The sequence below is a fragment of the Poecilia mexicana genome, unplaced genomic scaffold (genome assembly GCF_051168715.1).
Source record: "Poecilia mexicana isolate PSO_F unplaced genomic scaffold, ASM5116871v1 scaffold_5, whole genome shotgun sequence".
NCBI lineage: Eukaryota > Metazoa > Chordata > Actinopteri > Cyprinodontiformes > Poeciliidae > Poecilia > Poecilia mexicana.
The window spans coordinates 25,024,723-25,043,167 of NW_028263374.1; the positions used below are offsets into that span (position 1 = coordinate 25,024,723).

General features: G+C 40.4%; 1 protein-coding gene across 1 annotated transcript in view; it reads left to right on the forward strand.

The window, feature by feature from the left end:
- Positions 1–2,241: 2,241 nt before the first annotated feature.
- The window catches only part of LOC106918428 (plexin-A2), a 78,598-nt gene continuing 62,394 nt past the window's right edge, over positions 2,242–18,445 (forward strand). Inside the window, 2 exon segments of the mRNA XM_088005789.1 lie at positions 2,242–3,660; positions 6,967–7,149. Of these exon segments, the coding sequence (XP_087861915.1) occupies positions 2,437–3,660; positions 6,967–7,149 (1,407 nt within the window). The 5' untranslated portion in view covers positions 2,242–2,436.

Genomic DNA, 18,445 nt, shown 5'->3' on the forward strand with positions numbered 1-18,445 from the left:
TGATTTGAGGGATTTTTGGTTGGAATTTTCTGGATGGTGTTTTGACCAAAACAGATAAAATGCAATTTTGAGAGCCAAGATGTTCTGCCAAATCTCAGCGCCTAGAGAAATAATCAAACAAACTCAAATTTTAATGTCCCGTCAATGGAAATAGAAGAAAAAGCAAAAAATTCCTTCTGTTATTTTAGAAATAAAAATTGATTCAGTTAAGACGGTGTAAATGTGATATAGTAAAGCTAATGCTGTCTTCAAATGTAAATGCTTCAGTAAAAGGTGTGACAGATATTACTCTTCAGTGGCCAATTACCGGTGGGGTTGCTCATACTGAGGCTGCCAAATTGAGCAGAGTAGGTCGAGGCACTTGAGTGACTTGTCCTGCTGCGTGAGCTTTGTGGGGACAGATGGACAGAAGATGCTGGAGTGGAGCTTAATACACCCCAGCCTACTCAGTAACAGTCCATCCGCTACTTCCTGGCTCCAGCTCAACTCAGCTGGATATCCTGTTAGTCAGCTAATGGAGAGCCCCCAACGCATCAAGACCCCCATATTAGGTTCTGACATGGCTGTCTTCATTTAACCTTTACTTATAAGTCTAACTGTGACAACACTCTGTTTAGGTTAGGACTGGCCAAAAAAGACAGTTGGGTTTGAGATTAAGTCTTCTGGCGTTTGGCTGGAATTGTCACAGGTTTTTAAACAGAAAAACAGTTGAAAAGTTTTCATGTATCTCTGATGGGGTTATGCAAAGTAAAGTTAGAAAAGTCTTTCAGTTCTGGGTTGGAGAAGCTTCTCATTGAGCAAAGATGGCATTTCATGTGATGGGAGGGTCTTAATGTAAAGATGTTTCTTTATGAAATCTGCCTTCAAGCAAGACCAAGAGGCTCAGAGGTGGATAAAAGGCTTGTTCATAACATGAATTCATCCAACCCCTGTCTTCACAAAGCAGAATCTACATGTTGGTAGAATTTGTGTATGTCTTCGTGTTTTTCTGAACAAATTATTTCAAATGAAGTCAAAGAGAAATGTAATTATTTAGTGGCATGCGACCAGAAAGAAGATGATCTCAAAACCTTTTGTTTATTTCAAACAAAAGTTTTACAGAAAAAAACTGAACATATTTTGCAATTGATTGCATTGATTTTTCTCCAGATAAAGTGAAGCAGTGGTTCTTTCTCTGTTTTATAAGTACCAAATGAGTAAATGTAAAGATTTCCCCTGGCAAAGGATGGATGGATAAGTTAAATAAAAAAAGAAAAGAGAAACAATAAATTAAATTGTTATCATACATTGATGCTGCATGATTACCAAACTCCCACACCTACACTTGCTCCCGATTCATTGTCACCAGCTCTACCACAGCAGTAATTATAGAGTAGTTTGAGAAAGATTGAAGTAGAGGCAAAGTTGTGGAATCACTGAATGTTGAGAAGAAAAAAAAAATAAATCACTGACTCAATAATCACGAGGAATAAAGATTCCATAATTTCTACTGATGGATGTTTACATCTCTTTCACAAAACATCTTGAGATTAAAAAAACACATTTTGATGATAAATTGTCTTATCTTCATCAGAAACATCTTCATCTGACTGAGTAACGGAGACAAAAAGAAAGTTCCTAAATAAATTAATATGTGAATTAAACCAAGCATTCACATATGACTTCTTTGAGTCGATCATGTGTTTGCCAGACATTGTTTGTTCTGGGGAAATACCCACATAAAATATGGTAATGAAATTAAACAGAGAAGTGTATAGGTTGATGCTGGCTGGCCCTGAATCTCTAATGACTCCCTGCCATCCCTGGAAAAAGCCTGATTAATTTAGGAATCAGCCGCAATGGAGAGTGATTAATTCCTCCTGGATTCAACCATTTAAATGAACAAGACAGGGGGGAGAAGGGAAAACACGGAGCCCAAAATATGGAGGCCTAATTAATGCATTCAGATCATTTAATTAGCCACCCAAACAGGAATGCACAGTTACATTGTGTCATCGCTTTGTCTGAGTGGCAAATGGCAAGCTGGCTTGTGTTGCCTTACAAAGCAGCGAATATGAGAATCCCTGTTGAAAGAGAGACTATCATACCGTCTTGTTGGTCAGTAAATATGGGGAGACAGTTAGAACACATGATTACTTGTTTCTTTGATTTTTCTTGCATCTGACTAAGCAGAGATAAAGGAGAACACAAGCTCATCCATTCCTAGGTCTTCATGTGAAGTGCCTAATCATATACTGAAGACAAAATTTTTTCACTTGAAAGAATCAATGATTTTTTATATTAACAAGTAATTCTCTTCTTTTCTTTTTCAGAACGATGTGAAGATTACTTAAGACAAGGCCACTTCTGAGCTCAATTTTCCTCAGTCTAATCCTCACATTTGCTGGTACGCAACCCCATTTATCTGAGCCAGGCATTCCGTGGAGCCCTGTGGGGATGGGGACATGCTCAGATAAAGGATGGACATACGACAGCCTTACGAAAGGTCACCACCCTCCAAAGGTTATGTCATGGCCTCTGGCCCTCTGTCTATTGACTCTAGTCTTTTTGGATCAAAAGACGACTCTTGGACAGACAATGAACACCTTCCAGTCTGAGAAGAGGGAATGGTCGTTGAACCATCTGACAGTGCATCAGTCCACTGGGACTCTGTACATCGGAGCGATCAACCGGATCTACAAGTTGTCCGCTAATCTCACACTTTTGGTATCTCACGACACAGGCCCAGAATATGATAATAAAGCATGTTATCCTCCCCTGATAGTTCAGCCTTGTTCTGAGCCTTTGGCTTCTACGGACAATGTCAACAAACTGCTGCTCATCGACTACTCTCACAACCGGCTGCTGGCCTGCGGTAGTCTCTATCAGGGTATCTGCAAGCTGATGAGGCTAGACGACTTATTTATTCTCGTAGAGCCCACGCACAAGAAAGAACATTATCTGTCCAGCGACAACCAGACAGGAACAATGTACGGGGTTGTCGTTCCCTCCCAGGGACAGGATGCCACTCTGTACATTGGCACTGCCGTTGGCGGCAAACAGGATTACTTTCCAACTATCTCCAGCCGTAAGCTCCCTCGCGACCCAGAGTCCTCTGCCATGCTGGACTATGAGCTTCATACTGATTTTGTTTCATCTCTCATTAAAATCCCTTCTGACACGTTGGCTCTTGTTCCGCACTTTGACATCTACTACATCTATGGTTTCTCCAGCGGAAGCTTTGTCTACTTCATGACCGTCCAGCCAGAGACTCCCGAAAATGGGATGCCTGCAGGCGGCTCACCTGGTGACCTGTTTTACACATCTCGAATCATCCGCCTCTGCAAAGGTGACAAGAAGTTCCATTCATATGTCTCTCTTCCTGTGGGGTGCGTGCACAGAGGTGAAGAGTACCGTCTGCTGCAGGCTGCTTACCTCTCTAAAGCCGGCAGGGTGCTGGCTAAGTCACTCAACATCAGTGCCCAGGAGGACGTCCTCTTTGCTGTGTTCTCTAAAGGACAAAAGCAGTACCATGATCCTTCAGATCATTCTGCTCTTTGCATCTTCACTATCCAAGACATCAACATGCGCATTAAGGAGCGACTGCAGTCCTGCTACCAGGGAGAGGGGAACCTGGAGCTGCACTGGTTGCTGGGAAAGGACGTACAGTGCACAAAGGCGGTGAGTGGACAATAGAGAGATCTCATATCACACATGTCTTTAGACCAGCCAAGTAAACTCAGGAGGTGTGAAGAAAAATGCTCAGATTTAACAAAATATTTTTTTTTTTTTTTTTTTTTTGGTGTTCCATAACTATGATTGTAACTTTAACAGCTAACAGCCAGTCAGCCTGGCCTGTGCTAAAGAAAGCATTCAGGTCTGAGAATCCTATTATAGTTAGTAGAGCTTGGGGAGATAAATTCCACAATGCTAATCAGGGGAGTTTTGTATAGAGCTTTGATTTCATTCAGGGGATTGAACACTGATTCCCACCTCCTTTTCCACCTCTCTCTTTGCCTTTCTCTCCCTAATTTTCTTCCTCCTGCTCTTGTCACTGTCAGCAGTACTTGAGCCCTTTGAGACCTGTTCTTGATCTTGAGAAAAAGGCCTTTCTTGTAAATGCCCAAGTCTGAGTCTTTGTGAAAGCTGCAATTCCGCATAATGAGCGCCTCTCATGGAAATAAGCTGAAAGTGAACCATAAAACACATTAAAATCCGTCACATGAATTGCTCTGATGATTCATAACTCAAACATTAATTCCAGTGTGTCTAAATAAGATGTGATGTTATTCAGAAAAGCTACTGATAGGGAAAAGTGATATGTTGTAATTCAACAATAATTTCCCGCTATGAAGCAAGACGCTCTTTGTATCATAATTGGACTTTTAGGAAGAAACGATTGGTTGCTGCTGACTGTTTTTTGAACACACGATTAATTATCAAAAACGATGAACATTAAAGTGAAACTAGACTTGCAGAGTGAATTGAATGCCAGAACTGATATCAAAAGCAATCATTAACACACTTGGGGGGGAGAAAAGAAAAGATTATTGTAATTTTCTTCCAGACAGGTAAGGAGGTACAAAGCAACAGTTTTAAAGCCTTTTAAAACTGCTTGATAAAAATTTAGGAATTTCTTTAAGGCAGTACAATGCAAAGGGAATGTAAGAATGCATGCCATACACTAGCACATTTTTGACATGCATCAATCAAAGATTTCTGATTACTGATTTTGTAAAGCTCTGAGCAGCCAATGCCAACTTCATTAGTTTGATTTCTCTTTAATAACCTTAAATGATAGTACATTTCTCGCTGTAGTAACAATAAGATGTTTATTGCAAAACGGGAGATAAGTAAAAAAAAAAAAAAAAAAAAAGGAACAGCCAAATGTTACAGAGCAGTTTGCTGGATTGCTGAAAATCCGCAAATATGGTAAAAACCTCCATTATGGAATGAAGGTATCTGTACATAGAGTAAAACTAAACCAGAAAGACTGATGACATGCAATTCATTTTTTTTCTTACTATACTGAATATATCTAGCTTGTTTAATCTTTTCTTGAATGAATATATACCAACACAAAAAAAACACAGTTCTTTCTCTTCATGCCTCCTACAATCCTCCTTTCAAACATCTTATTGACACACAAAATATGTAACCAAGTCTTCCTTCAGTAACATCCTAAACACTGAAGGGCATTATTGTTAATATGAAGTGGTTCTGCTTATGCTGAGTGAAGAAAATAGAATTTTGGTTTCTAATTACCAGAACATTGATCAAGTTAAAGATAAAATCATCCTATTCTAGTCACGGGTCAGTTTCCTCATGCATTTCTAATTGAGCCCGTTAGATAAAAACTATTGAACAGAGAGAGCACATCAAGACTTAAAACTATTGCTTGCTGTGCTAAAACAATAATATTTCAGCAGTATTCAAATGATCTTGGTCTTTCATTGACAAGTAGGCTAACAGCAGGATGGGGCGGGAGATGGACACAGAGATTCAGGCCTTGTCTGCCATAATGGGGCAGTTAATCCAGTCTGTTGTGGTGAATAGTTGAGCCAAAAAGCAAAGCTCTCAAATTCCCAGTCTGTTCATTCTCCAGCTCTCAGCTATGGCCATGAAATGTGGATCATGACTGAAAAAGCATGATCCAGCATAGTTACTGAACTGAGATTCCGATATAGGGTGTCCAGGATTAGTCGCATAGATATGGTATGGAGCTCCGTTATCTGGGGAAAACGGGTGTCGAGCGACTGCTGCTGCTTTGCATTGAAAAGAGCCGGTTGATGTAGTTCAAGCATCAGATTGTGATGACTTCGGATGCCTCCATTCAAAGGTTTTATTGGTTCATCCTACTGGGAGGATCCCCTGGGAAAGACCCAGAACACAGAGTGAAGAGACTATAAATCCCTTCAGGGCTGAAAACACCTTAGGATCCCCAGAGTAAGCTGTACTGTTGCTGGAGAGCGGGGTATAGGCATCCCTCCCCCACAACCCAATCTAAAATGTATAAAACATGATAGATTGATGGATAAATTGATAATTTATGGTTTAATTAATTCATCTCTTGTTGATCTCATTTGTGTTACACCCAAGCTGATAGCTATCTGCTGTCCTTTAGATAGAAACAGTCATAAGCTCAATATTTTAGATCAGAGGACGATATGTTGTAGAATGTTTTCTAAAATGCATTTATTTTTTTCAAAAGGAAGGTCAGAAGAGAAATTAGCTGGATGGGGCAAGACATCAGGTTTATTTATGCTGAACTTGGTGCAAAAATCAAATTTAGTAAAACTCAGGCAGATGATCCGAAAAAAAAAATCGCATTAAGGCCTAACGTGAGCATAAAGAAGTAGAAGATGTGAAATAAGAAATTAGCAGGCTTAAAAGGTGTCTTTTACACTAAGTGACAGACAATTAGCGAAGGTTTGAGGTGCATGTTAGAAGATCTGGAAGGACTGCTGAGCGTTCAGGCTTTCTTTGATGCTTAATCAAAACTCGACATCTCTTGTGCTATGTGTTTGTGTGATGTCAGATCAAGCAATCTGAAAATCACAGAAACAGGCACAAAATACACTGTTTTCTTGTGTTTGCCATAAGCTATTAAGTCTGCTCCATGAATCTGCTGGCTCCAAGGCTTGTTAAAAAGCCCGGCAGCCCATACCCTTTTGATGTAACATTTTTAACCCTGAAAATGGCGCACTTCATGCTTGTTAGGCTTACCATACATCAGTTTGAATTTACATCCTATATTCACGTGTCTACGCTCATCTCAGTATTTCACAAATAGTCTTCTCCCTCTGTAATTATCTCTAGCTCCTTTCTTATATCTCTTCTCCTCAGTAACATTTCTGTTCTTCCCTACATTCCCCTCCTGCCTGCTTTTCTCCATGCCACACCTTTAAAAATGCAGCTCTCGTCTTTCTTTTATTTTATTTATGGTTTTCTTATACTCAGCCTGACGTTCTGGGTGTCTCCCTGCAGCCTGTTCCCATTGATGATCACTTTTGTGGCCTGGATATCAACCAACCCCTGGGTGGCTCTCAGCTGGTGTCTGGTCAGACAGTGTTCACGGAGAGACGGGACAGGCTGACCTCTGTCACTTCCTACATCTACAACGGACACAATGTGGTCTTTCTGGGCACAAGGAGTGGACGCCTGAAAAAGGTGAGAGCAGCCATGAGTCAATAAATGCTTGCTGTCAAGCATAGTTATGGTATTACACCTGTAAGAATTATGTATGTTTGCTTAGAATAGATTTGTTTATGACTATTCTGCATTTCACTCAATAAATTTCCACTTTGCAAAACCCATCACTGTTGACTGTAGCTAAACAGAGATTAAAGTTTTTTTTTAACCATCAGGCAGACACAAATGGAGGAGAAAAATGTTCTTGAGCCAATGAAGTGACAGTATAGTGATGATTTGTTTCCTCCAAAAAAATCAGTTTTGATGCATTTTATTCTATTAATCTCAGTTGGGAAATCTGAAATAGATTATCATTAACGTCATTTATTTATAATTTCTTCTTTCAGGAGGGTAAGTAAAAGAGCATAAGTAAAGCGCAAATTAACAAAACAAAATAAATTAAATGCTTAATGAAAAAGGCACAAAAAAGAAATGCACACAAGGCACCTTTAAATGCTTTTTTGTATTAATCCCCTCCCATGTTGTTTGCCACTTACCTGATCACAACAGTATTTTTCAATGTGAGTCAACTTGATAGGTTTTAAATACATAAATAATAGTAAGTAAATGGGTTTAATAGAATAATTTTATAACTGAATAAGGGGGAAGGGAGAAAGGCAGAGAGGTGAATGAACCCGTTTCTCCAGGTTTATAAAGCAAAGTGAGCATAGTTATTTGAAAATTTGAAGAAATAAAAACATTTAACCTGATTTCTAAAAGGTGTTAACATTACCTCTTATGTTCAGTCGATAATTGCTTTTTATTTCCACCTGTAATGGTTCCAAAACACGAGCCGGTTTCATTGGGTGTTATTTCTTTGAAGAATTGCCGTGATCATTAGGAAACTTTTACCTGGAAACTTTTTATAAACTCAGTTGTAAGTTTTGATATATTTGGCTATTGAAGCTATCGTTTGATTTGTTTTTTATCTCATGTTTTGCACTTTTTTTTTGTTTCATTTATCTACCGGTGTCACACTGAAGCATCAGTTTATGTTCTTAGTTCCCAAAAGTCTTACTTTTTTTTAGTACTTTTGAAAAACTTTCAACAAGCAAATTGCTAAGACTTTTTTTTCTAATTTCTGCTTTTGTTCCCTTACAATTTTAAATAAGTCATAAGTCATCGACATGAAAAGGTAAAGCTGTCTACTTCTAACTTTTTTCTACTAAGAGTATCAAACAGATCATTTGTTTATAGAAGAAAACCTTGATCTTTCCATGTGATCCCAAAAATATCTGGAGAATGCTTGATTGTTCACTAGTAAACTTTAGCATTCTACTGTACAAACACATAAAATAAAAGGTTTTATCCATCAATCTGAGACACTAACAACATAGTTGTGATGCTATGAGATTAAAGGAACACTTCAGTGACTTAGCAGTGCACTTTTATAAAGTTTATTGATGTGTAAGAGACAGACCATGAAAGGAATTGTACAAAAATACTAAATTTACACATCTTGTTTTGAGAGAATGATATATTCTGTCTTAAACCTTCTCAGCCTCATAAAGCTCTTATCTTCAGATCTTTATAATCAAATTATTTCTTAAGAAAACAAAAAAAAGAGGTCTAATATTTCATCTTAATCTTCTAAACAATAATAAATTAACAAGTTAACAAATGTGTATAATTTGAAACGTAAAATTAATTGAAAGTACTTCTGCTGTGACTCAGTTTAAAAATTGCTGTATGGAACATTAGAAATACTTTTCTGTTAATATAGAAATGCTCATCACACAGACACATCTGTTGCCTCATTTGTATCTCGCATTCTCTGATGTCACACGAGCCTTAATCCATTAACTGTAATTAATGCAATAATCCTCTTAATTATGATCTATTTAGCATAACTGGGTATGTGAAGAACATCATGATGATTATGTTGGGACATTATTCATTTGCACAAAGAAGCTGCTACCATACAATTCAGATATGTTTTTGCTGCAGCCTTCAGACAGTCACAAATTGATGTAAATCTCCGTGTATGGCCACTTGAGCCAAATCTGAAGTACATAAATGTTCATTTATTCCTTTCTTTTAATTAAATGTAAGAGGTCATTATGCACCTGTAAAAGCTTTTATAAAATTATGTTCTTTCAGGATTTATCATCAAAAGTGACTGCATCGACCACTTCAGAGATTTAAAACATTATTTCTATTGTCTTCCTATACATTTAACATATAGCTACATGCAGGTGTGGAGACAACTTGATGTTCTTAATGAAATGCAATGAGCTAAAAGTGTTTTCTTCTTTCTTTCAACTTTATTTTTCACTTCATCAAAGGTGTGAAAGAATAAATCTGTGGCTAAGCTCAGAGGAGTAATGAGCACTCCTTTTTTATGACTTAAAACCAATTTTGTTTCTTTGGTGCAGACCTCAGCTAATGACCCCAAATTATTTTTTGAGACATTCTGTGTTTTGAGGTAGAAATGCTCTTTGTAAAAGTATTATTACCCCTTAAACTTTTTTTATGTTTTGTCATGTTACAATGCAAACTTAAAATGGAGGACAAAATTCTATTTGGTTTTGATATTTTTCACAAATAAAAATCTGAAATCTGAGTCAGTATTTTGTAGAACCACCGCTTGCATAAATTACAGCTTAGTCTTCTGCCATATGTCTCTACCATCTTTACACGGCCGAGGTTTGCAGGCGGACCAGAGTTTGCTTTAGTCCGACTCAGAGTTCGATTCCGCATTCACTCCTCCCCAAACGAACCAGACTTTCCAAACTGAAACAGAATAAACAAGGTTGATGTGACTGCACTCTTAAATGCATAGTCTCAACGCCTGGAGACATTTGTTTCTACGCAAACTCTTATGGTGAGTTTGAAACTCATTGACATTCATTGATTCAATAATATGAGGCAAGCAATCGTAGCAAGGCCATCAAACTATCTTGTAGATGATGAGCTCTCTCCACGAGGCTGATAAAGCTGATTCAGCTCATTGTCCACCATGGTCATTCCAAGAGCATCCTGTTTGGCTTTATTACGGTCAAGCTTCTATAAGAGTCAGTTTTGCATCAGAACTAACTTTAGAGGACACTGGGCCCTGCTTATTGCACAGACAAACTGCATGCAGCTGACTTAGGAAATGTGTGAGAGGACTGTTGTGACATTAGCCTGGGGGTCTCAGTCTTATGAGAAGCAATCTGTCTGACACACAAGAAACGCACACACACACACGCACAGGTCCAGACTAGGGGCACAGATAGCATCACTGCAGCTCTTTCTTTTGATGAGCCATTGGGGAATAAGACAAGATAGCCTGACAGTGGGAAAGGAAGAGAAGGAGAGAGGAGGAAGTATAAGGCAAAGTCAGTCTAATGGCCAAGGGAAAAGAAGAGAAACAACAAATACCAAAGAAGAAAGACAGAGAAGAGATATAATGTGACGAAAAATTGAAGCGGAAAAATAGTCTGTGCAAAAAACAAAAAACAAACAAACAAAAAAAAAACTTACTATGTACTCTCAAAGAGACCGGTAAGTTAAGGTGAGCAGAGCAAGGCATCCATCATGTCTGTAGTTGAGTCCAGAGAGTTTAAAGGCCAGAGTTACTGTCATTACACAGACTGAATGAGCAGCTATGATCTCAGACTCCCAAGAGCCTCCATGGAGCACAGGGTCACTTCTCCAATCCTATTCCATCACACCCAAATGGACAGGCTCAGTGGAAATGGGGCATGACTATAAATGCCATCAGCAGATCACGTTAGTAGCAAAGGTCAGGCCTGTCACTGCAAAGGTGTCGGCAGGGTGAAAGGTCACAAGGACAACCCACAGACTTAACGTCTGAGCTCAGTGCAGCATATGGATGCACTCATTGGCAGCTCCTGATTAGACTGCTCATGTTTCTCATAAAACAGGACATTTCTATCATCATGTGACACCGCTTTGTAGCCTCAGGTGGTTCATTTAAACTGAGTAGTTTTATCCTACTGGGTAACTCTGGGTTGAAAACAGAAGGAGCTTTCGCAGCTTGCATGCACTAACCAGGTAAAAAGTAATTATTTTCCACTATTGTGTATTTAAATGGATTTCAGTGGGTGAATGCATTCAGTACCACATTTCCACATCACAGGAAAAAGCAGGAAAACCCCAAAATGAGCACATTATTCAATTGTGTGACTTCAAGTTGTTAATTTTTTGCAATACTGATGCACATCTGAATGCAGTGATGCGGCATTCATATACGGTTAAAAAAACAACAACTGATCCCTCTGTAAAGCAGAGCATTATCTCAAATTACTCCACTGTTATATGTGTTTGGGTAATTTGTGAAGTCACAGAAAGGAACTTACATTAAGTTGATGTCAAATAAATGAAATGTCAAGTATTTTTGAACCAAGCATTGTTCAGCTTCTACACCATCCCAGTAACACATCTATGGTGCATAAATTTCTGATTTCTTAATATCATACATCCTACTATTTGTATGTAGGATATTAAGCTTTTTTCCTCATGCAAATAAGCAGCAGACACACTATGATGACATTATGCATTTTTGTTGAAAGCCCTGTGGCAGGTTTAAACAAACAAGCCCGGTGGCAGCTTCAAACACATTACATTTGCTGAGTAGAATTGATTTTCTGCAGAGCTCTGTTGTGCTCTGAAGAACTACAATACCACACTGGAAGAGGATGCTCCTCTGACACAGGGAGTGCTTTTAAATATTGTGCAATTTGGGCCAAAATGGTCCCCGCTTTTAGCAATAATTACAAGGTTTTAAGTGCATCAGAGTTAAGGAGCACAACAGTGATGTCATAGCCGTGTTTAGTGTTTCTAATAAACAAAAAGACGACACCAAATTTCATGAATACACGCCTCAAGACCATTTGAGTAAAGTTACTCTTAGAGTCACAGGTTAGTAAGTACTTAGCAAAATTAGAAAAATAAAATTTTGCTAATTTTGTTTAGCAAAATTAGCAAAATTTTTGCTAATTTACACATTTTCGTCCTTCAGTGTTATATTGTTCAACACTGAAGGACGAAGCAGTGTTGAACAATATAAAAACCTCCCACTGTTTTACCTTTGTGGCTCTAGCGACTCAGCTACCATGTTTGTCTTGAAATGACTGGAAATGTTAAGCTTATGGCAAATAAAGTCTTGGTCAAATACTCTCATGTGCAAATAGTGGCTTTATTATGGCTTATTGAGAGCGTTAAGCGGGTGGGGAAATTCTCCGGTGCACTGCTAAATGACTTGAACTTTTCAAAGTCACGGTTTGTAACGGGGGTCTGGGAAGGGGAGATTTGATTTGATGATTGAAATCACTAGAATGGGCTTTCAAAGCAAGGGAAGAGTAGGTGTGTTTGAGGCTAAACTGAAAGGATTTTCATAACTGCATGAGCTGGACCTGAGGGTAAAACTCTGCAGAGTGGATTGTCATTGGATGTCTTAGTGCAGCTGAAATTGTAAAAGGTATTAAGAGAGGCAATTTTGTGATAACACAGGGAGGTGTCCATCTTTCTGCTTTTCATGACCGACTTTAATTGAGCTGCTCCATCTTTTCCCCTCCAACTCTTTGTCCTCTTTTTTCCTTCTCTTGCTTTTCCTTCTACTGTTTGCTCACACAAATGAAAATACACAAGAGAACTGTGACTGCACTGCGGTAAGGAAAATGAAGACCATACGGGTGCCATGAATTGTTCCGCTGTCCCCCTCCCACTGCTTTTGTTGGTGGGCCATGGGAACCGGACAAACAATGAGAATGATTTGAGGGATAGCGTGCAGCATGGAGGAGGAGAGGAAACAGAAAGCAGGAAATCATGTCCTGAAGGAGATGGAAAAGAAGTGAATATGCACAGATGGAGAGGAGACTGTGGTCAAGTTGCAAAAACAGTAATATGAAGATTGGAGACTTGCCATGCAGTTGAAGGCTAGGGTGGAGGGAAATTTAGGTTTCTGTAGCTGACAACTTTTTAAGTCAAACTTTCACAAGCACACGCGCGCACACCCCCCCCCACACACACACACACATACACACACATATGCAATGTTTTACCAATACATCGTGTCTCATAGCAATGATCAATATCTCTCTCTTTGCCGAGTCCGATGATACAGATCTCCACATCAGCGATGCTCTCTGTTGTCATTAAATGCTAACTGCTGCTCAGCTCTGTCCTGGGCTTTGCTTCATTAGCATTCACAGAGGCATCATGAATATATGGGTTAATCAATGCACACTCTCCTGGGCTGTCAGCCGCAATCGGACCATATGCACAGCCACTCAAGCTTAAAGGTGAACAGTTGTTGGACCCTTATGTTACTGAGCGCCCCGTGTCATCGTAGAGATACAAGCCTGCGAGCATCCTCTCTGAAGTCTGCTCCAAAGTCTGCTTTCCTGACATTCCCTCTCTATCTTCTTTAGATCTAGTCTTGCATGTAGTTTCATTCTGCAGCCTGTCTTTAAGGCATAAAAGATGTAGTGCTAAACTTTAGATATTCTTGAAAAGCTTTTACTTTAGATCAAATGTGTTATATGTTTCATTTAGGCATACCAATGCATTTTCAGAATAGTAACAGAAATTTACTGTAGAAAAAAAGCAAATAGACTGTGCCATGTCTGGTTTAAAGTATTGCAGACATAAAGGTCTTGTGGAACAGATGAAACCTTGTCAGCGCGGCAGATTGGGAGTGAATCATTGAACAGATTGCTGCTTGCCTCCTAGGTCATCATCCATATGTTTAGGTTAACTGGACATAGATTGGCCAGCAACGCGAGACATGGACTATGTCTCTTGAATTTAAACTGCCTTTAACGCATAAACAAAGTCATCTACACAGTTTTTTTTAACTGTGGTAAGAAAAGACAGACGTTTATATGCAAACATCCCTAGCTTGTAAATCACCGTTTATAATCCATCCCATATGCAAACAGTCACCGCAGAGACGTCTTGGTAGGTGACTCCATCATAGAAGGTCTGGCAGTTTTACAACAGAACCAACCAGACTCGAGCCAAGTCATATCTTAGAAGTAATTTTTTGTTTTTTTTAGCTCTCGTGAGATTAGACTGTGCTTAAGATGCAAAGCCATCCATGAGAAAGGAAGGCTGTTTTTCTTAAGCACAGGCTCAGGTTGCATATTTGTTTGGTGAAGCCAAACTCTTGTTTATAACCACCACATGTCCTGCAAGATAATTTAAGCAGCAGGACGGATATCGCTGCTGTTGGGTTACATATTTTCGAGTTAAATATATGTCCTTTTTTCCTGTCTAATGCTGGGAAAGGGGAATTGAATTAAAGACACACTGAAGTCAAATAAGTGTGTACTAAAACAGTTTCTGTACCAGTACAAGTCTTATTTCATATGGAAGGGACAACACAAGGGAGTCTACTGTAGAAGATTTCTGAACTTTGCCATACAGTGTAGTTGAGGTAGATGAGTAGCATTTCCATATTTAAAAAAATGTTTAGCTAAGAATTATTTTAGATTTAGCTATTTAAATTGAAGAACACTTGATACGATCTGAAGATAAACACCTGGAGAACATTTGATAGATGAGGGGAAAAGTGATTTTGAAACTGGAATTGCTTTTGTGGAAACTGCTGATTTAGTGGGATTTTAATGAAGTGCCATATATGTCATTTAAACAGAAATGTCAGGAAAGGGGAAATATCCATTGAGCAACAGTTTTGTTTATAAAAATGCCCTAAAGATGTCAGAGGTCAGAGGAAAATGTGCAGGCTGTTTTGAGGTGATAAAATGGCAGCAGTGGATTTTGCACAGACAAGAACAGATTGGAAAAATGTTGCCTGGTTTGATAAGACTCAACTTCAGCTGTGATAGTCGAGTCATAATATGGCATAGACAACATAACTGTAAATATTGAATCAGTCTGTCTGGTGTCAACATTGTAGACTTGTGCTGTTGGCTCAACGGTGCAGCGGATCATTTCTTTGGCACCACTTGGGCACAATTAGAACCAATTACAAGTAGCGTAAACATCACAGTCTATTAGCGCATTATTCCTGACCATGTCTATCCTTTTATAACCACAGTGGACTCAGCCTCTGGTGGCTACGTCTGGCAGAATGATGCACCTTTTCACAAAGCTCCAATCATGTCAAGCTGGTTTCTTGAGCATGGAAATGGGTTTAGTGTAATCCAATGGCCTCCACAGTCACCAGATCTCAACAGAGCACATTTGGGATTACTTGAACATTGAGATTCACTTAATGCAGCAAAGTCCAAGCCCAGGCTTGGAGAGCTTCTTTTCTGCAAATTTAAACCTACAAAGCCCTGTTTCCAATGATGTTCAAGAAACCATTTTATTTTTCATTGACAACATATTCCAAATAATTACAGCACATATTGTTGTAACAGAATTAATGTTTATAAGTCAATTAATCTCAGAAATCCTTTAAGTCTGAAAGGGTGACTACTTTATTTCCTTGAATTATCTTCTCTTAGAGAAAAAAGGACATTTCTATATATTTTGAAGAACTTCAAGTATATCTAAAATCTATTTAGACATTGACTATCACTTCAGTTGAACTTTATTATGTTTTTTTAATACAAATAGTTAGAATCAAGAATCAAGGCATTATTTTTAATCAGATCATATTCACTACTGAACAACTAAACAAAAGAAACAAACATAACATGATTAGCAGTAAAATCTGCACTAATCAGTCTATTTATAGAAAGAATAAATTTTTTCAGCTGGTCAGGTGGGAGTAATCGACCCATCAAACCCAGGTTAACCCACGACTATACCAAATTTCAATTTAATTTGTACTATTTGCTTAGTGAATAAGATGCTGATTGTGGGTGCAAAAAATGTGAAAAACTAATTATGCAGCTACTACATCTTAGTGACTTGGCCAACATTTATTGTTTCATGTTTGGTCTGTCCTTTTAATAATGTAGCACACCCGAAGGTGGTCCAAATAAGCCATCATGTTTACAGTTTGCAATTACAAATTTTATGAGTGCAACCAACAGGAGAGTGAGTTCCTTTACTTTAATTATTTTTTTGTTTGCAACCCCTGTCTAGTGTGTACGTGGGCAACTATGTGTGTCACCTTCAACAAGCAGGCTCATTATAAAACTAATTAAACTCGCCTTACTCTCATTATAAAGCTGTAGGGCTTAAGGAGAGATTGAGGACCTGGTCCTCCTAGAGGGCGTCCACCTGGTCAGCCCCGCTTTAGATAATAAAACCACGTGTGAATGCGCTGAAATCAAACCGCTCGGATCAGTCATGACGGGTCAATATTTGTCAGAGCTCATTGTAGCATCTCTATCCCTTGGCCACTCTCATGATATTCCTGCCAAAATGCCACAAAGCTCAATACATCTGTCCTCTGTGTGTGTGTGTGCGTGCGTGTCCCTTTTTTTGTTTTTTACTTAAACATTGTTTTCCAACAGAAATGCTTACATTCTCTTGTGTGCTATTTATGAACAGAAGAGTGTGGGAAAGCATATCCAAATCTGCGTAAATGTGGGATTCCAAAGAGGAAAAGAGAATCAAGAAGACCTCTAACGAGAGTATTATATTTTAAGTATCTTTTGCAACAAAAATATGCATAGCATTAAGCCAACAAACAATCCTGAAAGGATAGTGCCCTATACATGACCTAAAAACAACAAAAAAATGTCCTGTCCCTATTGCAGCTGGGTGGTATTGGATGAAAAACTGAAGCCATGTCCTCATGTTACTTCTATTTCTATCCTCCTTTCCACCTAAACTAAAACACACAGCTTTTAGCAAACATATCCCCCCCTTCTGTTTTTCATTCCTGGCTGCCTGAGCTGACTGTTGGCGAGGCGCAACTGCCTGGAAGGTGGAGCCGTGATTGATTGAAGTTTTGGTGCCTGGGGGATCCAATCATGTAATCAGTTTGTATTGATTGACTGTCCCCACTGAGAGAATGCGGAGGCTCTGCCACATTGTGCGAGCTAGACCTGGCAAACGCTCAAAATCATCTGCAGTCAAATTTGATTTGGGTGCTGAGGCCACGTGCTCAGACTCATGCTGGGAAGATGTGGCATAATCACGCTGTAGTCGTTTGAGAACAATTCCACAATTCTCCACTCCGTGTCTTCATGATCTTGCATTTCTTTTAATTATTATGATTGGGAAATTAATTCAGCTTTACTATAATTGCATCACACAGCAAATGATCCACTTTCAATGGAATTTAAAAGGAGCTTCGGCTTGGGTTTGCATCGCTAATAAGGGTTGTTTCTTGCTGTGCTTTGCTTTTATTCCGACTTTGCTGTGTCATGATTCGTGGTTGTGAGTGGTGAGGGAGACGCCGGGGAACCCAGGTAGTCATGATGAAAAGTAATTTAATGAAAAAACCAGGAGGAACAACTGAAAATCTCTGGCAGCACAGGAACAGACACAGACGTGAGACACGACGAGGATCCGACAAGGAACACTGACAACAGGAGGGACTAAATACACAGGGAGGGTAATCACAGGAACGACACACAGCTGGGATCAATCAAGACAGAGACTCAGGGGAAAACAGGACTAGACAGACAGAAACTACACAGAAAACACAGATCCTAACAGTACCCCCCCCTCAAGGGGCGGCTACCAGACGCCCTAACAGAAAAGTCCAAAAACCAAAACAACCCAGCAGGGTGGGCGGAGGGGCGACGGCAGGAGGGCCAGAGTCCAGAAAACAGTCCAAAACAGGAACAGAAAACAGTCCGGGGGCCGCCCACGGCACAGGGGGCGAAGCTTGGGCCGCGGTGGGCGGCCTCTTCGACGCAGGAAGCGAGGAGGCGGGTCCGGCGGTCTCCTCCGCCGGCGCAGGAAGCGAGGAGGCGGGTCCGGCGGTCTCCTCCGCCGGCGCAGGAAGCGAGGAGGCGGGTCCGGCGGTCTCCTCCGCCGGCGCAGGAAGCGAGGAGGCGGGTCCGGCGGTCTCCTCCGCCGGCGCAGGAAGCGAGGAGGCGGGTCCGGCGGTCTCCTCCGCCGGCGCAGGAACCAGAGACGTGGAGCCGGGTCCGGCGGTCTCCTCCGCCGGCGCAGGAACCAGAGACGTGGAGCCGGGTCCGGCGGTCTCTTCCGCCGGCGCAGGAACCAGAGACGTGGAGCCGGGTCCGGCGGTCTCTTCCGCCGGCGCAGGAACCAGAGACGTGGAGCCGGGTCCGGCGGTCTCTTCCGCCGGCGCAGGAACCAGAGACGTGGAGCCGGGTCCGGCGGTCTCTTCCGCCCACGCATGACGAGGACCCTCGGAGGCTCAGGTGGGCCGGCTGGAAGGCCGGCTGGAGGGCCGGCTGCAGGCTCCGGAGACTCGGGAGAAGGGACC